At 36.7% G+C, this 10,130-nt stretch overlaps 1 protein-coding gene across 1 annotated transcript in view; it reads right to left on the bottom strand.

Annotated features, from left to right (window-relative positions):
* LOC107688097 (E3 ubiquitin-protein ligase RBBP6-like) overlaps nucleotides 1-6,064 on the bottom strand; it is a 17,156-nt gene extending 11,092 nt beyond the window's left edge. Inside the window, exons 1-3 of the mRNA XM_016485663.1 lie at nucleotides 5,082-6,064; nucleotides 4,573-4,672; nucleotides 3,437-3,470 (exon numbers count right to left, since the gene is read on the bottom strand). Of these exons, the coding sequence (XP_016341149.1) occupies nucleotides 3,437-3,470; nucleotides 4,573-4,672; nucleotides 5,082-5,247 (300 nt within the window). The 5' untranslated portion in view covers nucleotides 5,248-6,064. The remainder of the gene's footprint in view (nucleotides 1-3,436; nucleotides 3,471-4,572; nucleotides 4,673-5,081) is intronic.
* Between the last annotated feature and the right edge of the window lie 4,066 nt (nucleotides 6,065-10,130).

The raw sequence follows: 10,130 nt of genomic DNA, 5'->3' as shown, positions 1-10,130 counted from the left end.
TAAACAACAGATTAATTCTTAAAATTAAAGTTACAAAAGTTATTCAGTCAAGAGCAGTGAGTGATTTTGTCTTTTATTTTTAATATTAATTAACAATAACCAATAATTAATTAACATTGTTAACATTATCATTTGGTATGAAAGTGACAGCAGCTTTTAGTATACCTGCTGTCAGTCTGTGTTAAAGAACAAAAGAAAAAAATCACTCTGCTCTTGACTAAATAACTTTTTTATATTTAATATGGAATAATATATAAATATAATTGACTAAATAACTTTTTCATATTTAATATGGATTAATATATAAATAAAATCTATATCTATGACTTTATACATCATAGTATTTTGTTCCTGAATAGTAGAAGCTACTGTTAAGTTTTAGGCAAGCCTACCTAAAAAAGTTAAAACACAGTTTGTTTCAATTGTATCCTTGTGCTATTGCTAGTAACTTGTTCATTTATTACTGACCGTTTAATTGTCTTTATGTAACATTATTTATTAAAATGCAAGGTTACCTGAGTCAGAAACAATGAAAACAATGACTTTTTCTCAAGGTGTTTGCGATGCAGCTTCATGTGCTCGGCGCTTTGGATGTGACCGTGAGCACCCAGAAAACTAGTTGAGCGCGTGAGTACCAAATGGTTTAAAAAGACTTAAAAAGACGTGCAAATGATAAACTTTTGTTATGATGCAACACTGACCCGATTAGGCAAGTGACAGTTCTGTCAGCTGAGCTAAAGTCTTGTATGGCAGCGTGCAGCAGCTCTCTTAGTGCAGAAGAGATGCGCTGATGTAAGACAATTTTGAGAGTGAGAGCGAGAAGACACGGTACAGCTGAACCACTCGTGCTGTTTTCAAATGACTGACTTAATCTGATATTCTGTGTGAATTTTTTTAACTCATCTAACCTACATTGTATATTAAATACATGTTTGCGGGAATTTTCCAAACGTGCGAAACCTGCGGGAATGAGTAAAACCAGAATGCGCAATCCCGCACCAAGATTCAGGACATGATTAAACATATATACTGTTATATAGAGATTTGTAAAATAAATTTCCACGACTTTTCCAAAGCTTTCTGAGGTTTTCATGACCGTACGAACCCTGTAAATGGCTATTTTTATTTTTTTTAATCGTTTTGATGAAATTTCTGCTCCACTTTGTGTGGTGGTAGTGAGATGGGACAAAGTCCCTGTAAGATATTAAGTTATTCTATAGTCTTTGGACGGGAGAGAGCGCTCAACTCTTCAGATTAATTTAGTGGAACATTAATATAATATAGAATCATCCTCTGTCAAGAACTGAGGTGTGAACATGTGAGAATTTACCATTATCTTTCTAAAGGTGCTTCCCCACTGATAATTTTTGACTGGCACATAACTGAACAAATGTAAACGGGTTAAGGCAGGGCCCCTGGGCTGCAGCCCATTCAAGCCCAATGGTAAGTCTGGCCATGGATGTGTATCATTATACTGGATCAGCGCAGTCGGATTTAAAGGGACAGCAGCCTATAAATACGCGCTGCTGAATGTCACTAATGTTAATCAAACAACAAAATAGCTATAACAAGAAAGAAATCGGATGTGTATCATTATACTGGATCCGTGCAGTCGGATTTAAAGGGACAGCAGCCTATAAATACATGCTGCTGAATATGTCACTAATGTTAATCAAACAACAAAACCGCCATAACAAAGATTCATCTAAATTTAATTCATACAGTGAACATTATGCAGTGTTATTTTACATTTAATTATAAAATTTCTGTATCTGAATACTACTGTTTATTTTATCTATGCTTGTAAATTGTGTATTTTTTTTTTTCCTTTTTCTTTACTGACTGTTCACTTGCCTTTAATCATGTTTGAACTTTCTCAGACTATAGTTTTTGCTGTGGTATATGAAGAAGTACTTAAAGTGTGTGGAAAGCAAAGTTACAATGATATAAAATTAGTGTTATAAATATCGCATTTTTTAACAAAGTATCGCATATCGCATTTTTCTTCAATATCGCACAGCCCTAGTATGGCTATTAAAAAAAATGTTTAAATCGTTACATTAATTCAAATTTAGAATTACTACGCTCAATCACTATAGATAGGGAACTGTATATTTATAGTGATCAACACCTATATAGGCCAAGACACGATTTACACAACAATTAGCTCTTATAAAAGGAAAAAATAAAAATCTGTATACTTAAAATAGAATGTGAATTAACATAACTCAATCTTATGTATTGATTTAACTAAAGCAGGAAACTGAAATTAAGTCATACTACTAAAAGTATATTTTTTTCATTAAACTTTCAAATGTATCTAGTATGATAAAACAGCACTGCTTTTTTTTCCCCACATACGCACGACCGGAAGGAGCGAAAGCGGAAGCGGTCGACTGTGGCATAATAAAAGCTCTGCTGCTCTCGAGCCGTGTGTCGCGCTCGTTCAGCGGTCTCGTTTCGCTTCGACGGCTTTCAGCCTCACCCTGCTTCATACTACTATGTTAATAAATCATTAGCTCATCCATGAACATGATTTCTGCCCGAGTCCCGTCGGATTGCATCGGCTGTGGGGATGAAGACCACAACTCCCATGATTCCACACTCAAGTCACAGAGTCATCTAACTACACCTTTGTTTCTCTGTTTGTTTTGAATTCGCGCCCTCTAGCAACAAAAAATTACATATTGTGCCTTTAATGAACATTAAAACTGCATGAGAGCCAAGCTTAATTTGATTATCTAGTAAACGCCAAGAGCAGTTCCTAAACACGCACTGAACAAATAGACAGTGTAGAAAAAATAAAATAATTAATAATAAAAAATAAACAATTCACATGTTTAGTTAGTCCAAGGAAAGGCTCATTATTTTTTTAGGTAATACAATTATAAAACAAAAACAAACAAACAAACAACTCACTCGCACACACACATACATCCACACAACTAAATTAAAGTATTGTTCCTTATAATAGCAATTGAGTAAACATGAGTAGTCAGACACTGAAGCTGTATCATACAAGGTGAAATTATTAAATAACACAATGTATTTTTTATTTAAAAACAAAAAAACAGACAGCTTTTTACAGATGTGTCACTTTAAGGACAAACAAACTGAACATTGGCCATGTTCAAAAAATTATATAAATCAATATGATCTTACACTACACTGTACAACATAATTCATATTTGTAGAGAACTTATTCAATGTGAAACACAGTGTATTAGCATGCGCACAGACTTCTGTACACACTGGAAATTGTATAAAAACATGACACAATATAAACATTCAGCTCGACAAACTTTATCTTCAAACAGGTTTCAAAGACAACATTGAGGAGCATGAGGAAAGTTTCCTAAATGATTTCAAGACAAATCAACTGCTGAGGAGTTTAAATGTGTGTAATGAGACAAGGAAATTAGTTTTTTTTACATACTGCTTTTGAAGATCCACTTGGTTCAGATCGATCGCTGCAAAAAAAAAAAAAAAAAAAAGGTTAACTTATAAATTAAAATGATATTTCCCCCCCAATCACAGACTGATGACTTCAAAATGAGTTGCATTACAATTTGAAGTTGGCAATTACTCTCTGCTAGGACTCTAAACGTACAGATGTTTTTTTAAAATATGCCTGCTAAAAATAAAGATCATAATTAGGCTACAGTTACCCCTTTTATTTCAAGATATTTAACAAATAGTTCACATAAATAGTAATTTGTCAATTGAATAATCGCCATTTAAGCCATATGACCTTCTTATAGTGAACTCAAAAGTAGTTGGGAAAATTAGTAACGCTGACAACTACTCCATTCTCTTTTCCATACAACGAAAATAAAAGGATGTGACAGGTTTGACTCAAAATATCATTGTTTCTCAAGGCTCGCATACAATCACGGCACATTAAGCTCGAACATGCAGACGCGCAACTAAGATGCGACAACTTCAGCAGAAGGGAACATCCTTATGCCGAGTTCACACTGCACGATTTTAGCCCGATTTTTCACTCGCCGACAGGTTTTGCGAAATCGCCGGTTTCTTTTTCTCCTTGTAGCTGGAAATCAGCTCACAGACAATTTGTGGGCTATATATATATTTTTTTTTTATAATTACAGTCTTGCTCGAGAACTCCGGTCTGACGCACGCGGGTTCTCGCGTTATTTCCTTATCACTTCTCGCGTGTGTTTTGTTGTGAAACGTAGTTTGCGGACCAGACAGAGCCGTCGGCGATTCTTCCTATTGTGAAGTCATGCAGTGTGAAACCCCGTCGCCAATCCATCATGGAATGTGAACAAAGCAGCAACTGAATGCGACCCCAGATTGTCACGCAGTGTGAAAACAACGGCGATCCGACGAGTTTGAAAATCGTGCAGTGTGAACTCGGCATTAGCGAATAAAGAAGCGTAAAAACGTCTTACAATTTTGAATTAATATTAGGGTAAGTAAATGACAATTTTTGTTTATAGGGTTGTTTTATCAGACCTAAAGGCTCTGCTTTGAGAACATACTTCAAATTTAACTAAATATAAACACACAGCAGATGCTCACAGTGAGTTAAAGTATTAATGTACTCACATGACATATGTTTTGCTCGTCGACTTCAGCCCTCCAATAGGGATTCGTCTGATGATAACAGACGAGTTTTTGGGGATGAGGGCTACATCATCAGTGTATTCTGTAAACACAGGCAAAAATGACAAGACCATTAATCAACGCGACACATTTTCCATTCATGTCGTCTATATACAATAGTAGGAAACGCTAACGCTACCACACGTACTTCGCCACACAAGTGTACAGGCAAAAAACAACGTTCACATTTAAGTAACATTCACAAATTTAATAACAGTCATAATATAACTGACTTAGCCAAACAAAACTCGACGTTTGAGCAATACAATGACAACGCCGGAGGATGTCAGGATTCAGCCTTGTTACATTAGTTAGCAAACATTAGCTTCGAGCTTGATAAACACCTTTTCCCAAACAGACAAGTAATCTTTCAGGCCACGTAAACACTCTAGTTTCAGTTAACTCATAGCACCTTTAAAATTGTGTAAAAACCACTTCTATGTCCAGCTTACCTTCTTTAGTCTGAGCGTTGGTGATTTGCAGGTCGCAATCGGCGGCCTTCAGCTTTTCTCGCCCCATGATCTGGCGTTTCAAATCACTGAGCGTGATATTAAGGCCATCGAAGGTGACCGTGTCGTAGTTAAGTTTAGAAGAAAACTTGTAATGGACACAAGACATGTTTAAACAATCCTCGTGGTCAGACACCACCACCACACAACCAAACTCAACTACAATGCGCACGACCGCGTGGGCTCTCCCAGCGATCAACCTTTAAGTTACTCAGTGTCAGTTTATCAGCTTAACAGTCTAAGAATAATAGCCATGTTAGTTCATCTCAACACTTTTTAATTAAAGAGTCACCACCACTAAGGAGGTCGTGTGGATTCTGCCTCACGTGAATAACTGCGAATTGAAAATATCAAGTGTTCAAAGAGACTGTGATCAAGTGTAACACGCAATCTTAATGACGCAAGTGACTTTTAGTCCACGGAAATTTCCCGGCAGAAGCCAGAAATGTTCCTGCTGTTTCTCAATGTCCCAGGACCATATGGCGGCTAGCCGTCAGCTGTCCGTAACTCCGATTAAGAAATACACAGTTCAGCGTCCGTACGAGTGAACGTAGAGTCCTGTCAAATACGTCGCCTCAGTGTCCGCGTCAAAGTTCCTCCGGAATGTTTGTTCGGTGCAGTCCAAAATTCAACAAAATACAACCGACGTCGTTTGAAGCAAGGCCTGAAACAATGTGGCTAGCAGCTAACGTAGTGTGATCAACCTAAAATGGCGTCCATCACACATACAAAAACAAAAGACTAAAGCAAACCCATTACAATACGCGAATACAAAATCAGCAAGCAAAACGATTCTCCTTTTATCAAAATACTTCCGCGGTAATCCAGTCGTTCCGTCCTCAACTCTGATGACCGCACATATGTTTAAATCACTTTCAACGTACTGACTACATTCGGTTGCGAAAACAACCCAACGATTCCACGCATTCAAGGGGTTTCCGCTGGAAGCTCAGGGGCAAAGAATAAAGCCGTTACTAGGAGGGGCCACAAGTACGCATGCGCAGATGCTAGCAATTGCGGGAGGTCAACATGGATCGTATGTAAGAATAAAGTTAGTAATAAAAATTTAGGCATAACATAAAAAAATAAACATGATAACATTGCTTTTTCTTGCATTGGTCATCAAAGCAAAAAAATTGATAAAAGTGCATGAATAAAAAATGATCCGCCAAAATATTTTGATGAAATGACAGTGCCATACTAAATATACAGCTGTCTTACAAAATCTTACAAAAGTCACACTTTGTATAAATGTTCTTTGGGTGATTATTTGCTTGGAATTGAATAATTACATTTAAGTTTAATTTGTAATTATTTCGTGAACAAATTAAAGAATGAAATTCCTTTAATTATAGCCTATTTACTATAAGATATTTGTATGATAACTTAATGATAACCTTCTTCTCCACCAAACCTTCTCCAATTTACATTATTTCAGAGGCCTACATTTTGTTTTTGAGGACTTATGATTTATGGCCACCAGATGGCTGTCTATAATTACAAATTCTCTTATTACTACTTGTGCTAGAGAATGTTGTGCTGCTTGACTGTAGCATTAAACTAGCAGATGCAGATAGACTGCTGGTGTGTCTGTCATCATAATATGTTCAATCTGAAACCAATAAATGAAAACTGTTTCTATTATTACACTTATGGTTTTACAGTAGTTCTTTGTGAATCATAGACACTGTTAGCAAAATAATTGGAATAGGCTTCCTTTTTTTGTAGGCCATTTACCAGGGGCGGTTCTAGGGGGTGGCCAAGGGGGGCCAGTGCCCCCTGTCAACAAGCTTGCCCCCCCTAAATTTACAATCATATCACACCAAACAATTTTGGGTGAAATGCGCAATTTGTCCTGTAAACATATATATATATATATATATATAAAAGAAAAGCATCCCCAGTTGCTAAATTCAAATCTGCGTTCGCTGGCTGGCACAGAGCCAGAGACACGCGTTTTTAAAGCGCTGCGCATTATAACCAATCACATACCATGCTGTTGAGTTTATGAATGCAAGGACCAATCAGAGGCGTTCAGATGAGTCACCGCTTAAACACAGTGTTTCGTAGCCGCGCGCGCTGGCTGACTGACTTCTCTGGCTAATTCTCTCATCAGAAACAACAAAGTGAAGATGTACTAATGTAAGTAAGATATTAATTTCACAGTGTAAACAGCTTTAGAGATTATTATGGGAGTTTTTGAGAGTGCTTGAACTCGCTGGACTGAAGTGAAAATGTTCTTTGATAATGTATATAATTCACATTAAATACAAAGTAAGTCGTATTAAAAATATTTTATGGTATGACACCCATATCTGGTACTTTAGTAAAAAGACGGATTTTTATGCAAAGTTAACAGATTACACCATTAGGCTACTTTGTCCATCGCCCATTATAGATCAACTAACATAATCTATAAAGGTGCAAAATGCATTTACTTACACATATTTGAGAATCGAGATATTTCATGATATATTTTGGGAATATTTCGAATAAAAATAAAAACATAATAAAACCCCTGCTGAAAAAAACAATAGACACCATTACAAAACTTGTAATGGTTTTACTGGCTATAATGGGACTTGAATTGGTTTTACTGGTAATTGGTTGCCTTCTGGTGGCTTGTTAAAACCAATAAATCCTAATGGAATGTGTACCAAAACACAATACAGAAAACCATTTTTAATGGTTAAAAGTTGATGGTTTGTAATGTTTGTAATGGTTATTTGTAGTGGAAACCATACAACTTTTCTGTGATGGTTTTATTGTTTTTGTTTTTCAGGGACATAAGCCTATATCAGTTATACAGTGGTATTGTGACTGCTTTGTGTCACATGACAGGCATGAGAGTCCCCCCCCCCCCCCCCCCCCACCACCCCCACAACACACTGCACGTTTTTTCCAACACACACAGTGTTTATTTCCAGCCCCCCCCCTTCAACCGTGCCCCCTCAAAAATATTAAGTGCATGATGCCCCTGACACTACAATACAAAATTATTTGTAAAAAAAAAAAGAACAATGATGAAACATTCATTTTAGTTGAAATTGGTGTAGATTACTTCTAGAGATTGCAGTGATACATGACATGGTGAAAAATGACTGAATGAATAATACTTAAAAGTAGGTTAAGATTAATTCATTTACAGATGAATAGAATTCATCTTCATTTTTTACTTTATCAAATTATAAATCTGTTGCAAAACTGTTGTACTTAGAGAAACAATGAGTCCCTAACTCTAAGATTGTTTAGAGAACATTACAGTAATTTTAGCTCAACAATCCCTGTTCATACTGTATGTGGGACTGAATCACTGTCGTGATAAGAAAGCTAAGTCAACCAATGCCAGCAAATGTTTATTTTCAGAAAGCATCTGTGCACTATTTATTCTTCTGCATGGTTCTGCAGTTTGGAGATTTACTCAGGGCAGGCTTAGGCTTATTGTGTTCTTGAGGCATAAGTAAAATATAGAATGTAAATGAGAATAGTTTTATTCGCTCTTGTGTGCTGTGATCTGATAAATTACAAATGTGTTTGACTGTTACACCAAAGAACACTTGGATAAATCAGTCCACATTAGAGCTTCTTATGCAACTAGCGTTTATGTGTGTGTGCAAATCCATTTAGGCATTTGGAGAACACATTTAAAGGTGCAGTACCATTATTGGCGAGTTAAGTGTCCTAATGCAGCCATTACTGGCTACAAGCACATGAGGACAATATTTTGCTAAACTATTGCAGCCAAACAGCTCTGGCCACATTTGAATGTCATCAACTTATCCCATTACTTTCATTAGCACTGTGTCATTCATTTCTTTCGGTAAAGGCCGAATATAGCCAGTCATATTTTCTTTCTACCTCCCTCTTTCGCCAAAGGTTGATATTATCTGCATGGGGCAGTCTTGACCTAGGTATAACTCATGAATATATAATCTACCTGAGCCAACTGCATAATAGCGTGCACACACACACACACAAATTATACTCCACCCACTCTCTGGGTTCAGTCAGGCTGCTCACTCATACTTACAGTCCATACGAACTTATGAGATGTCTGCGGTGATGCACCCTCTTCTGTTACCCCGGAGTATATATGAACATTTGGCTCTCTGCTATCACATCAAACTCTCATTTTCTCAGAAGGAAGGAGTGACTGATGGTCACCTACTTGTCTGCCATTTATTATCTGCTCCCCAGCAGTCCCTAGCAATCTTTCAATCCCCCGGTTTCACCTCAGACTGCTTTGCCCAGCCAATCACTGTAAATCCAGTTCATTTCGCTCAAACAGGGGACACAGTGTGTGGATGTGCTGTGAACTTTAACACATACATGCATTTGATTGTTAGGTTTTGGCTTTATAAGCCCTGGGAGGAGAAATTTAAATCATTCCACTTTAAAGAATGACATGGCTTTTTTTTCCTTCTTTTTTTGGGGGGGGGGGGACAACTAAAGTGAGTGGAGTTCCCTGTAGAAAAGAAAAAAATATGACTTTTGTTTTACTGTACTACATCAATTGTTTCTCCTGGGCAGCAATGAGATTAAATGGAAAGTCATATTTCACTTCTCCTGAGAAAAAGACTTCAATAAAACTAAAGTTTGCAATCAAAAGTAACATTTCTCATTAAATTCTTCCAAAATCAAATGATCTGCGCCGTTATCCACAATAATTTCATGGTTGTTTACCAGTGTTGCACAAGTTACTCTGAAAATGTAATCAAATTACTGATTACTGATTACTCCTTTTAAAAGTAATCACGTTACTGTTCTGATTACTTTATTTCAAAAGTAATTAGTAATTAGTAACATTACTAGTTACGTTACTATTTTCTCCATGAAATTTATGAAATCCCAGCATTCACGCTCCCGATAAATATTTATTATTATAGCATCAATATTCACAGAACACTGTTATTTTGAACTAAAGCAAGCGGCTGCTGCGTGCATGGTTTGGCATAGCAGAATGCCAGCAAAGAGCGCTGCATTTATAATCTC

Source organism: Sinocyclocheilus anshuiensis, unplaced genomic scaffold (genome assembly GCF_001515605.1).
Source record: "Sinocyclocheilus anshuiensis isolate Anshui unplaced genomic scaffold, SAMN03320099.WGS_v1.1 scaffold249, whole genome shotgun sequence".
NCBI classification, from domain to species: Eukaryota; Metazoa; Chordata; class Actinopteri; order Cypriniformes; family Cyprinidae; genus Sinocyclocheilus; species Sinocyclocheilus anshuiensis.
The sequence above is the reverse complement of the archived record's forward strand: the minus strand, read 5'-3'. Positions and strand labels throughout refer to the sequence as shown.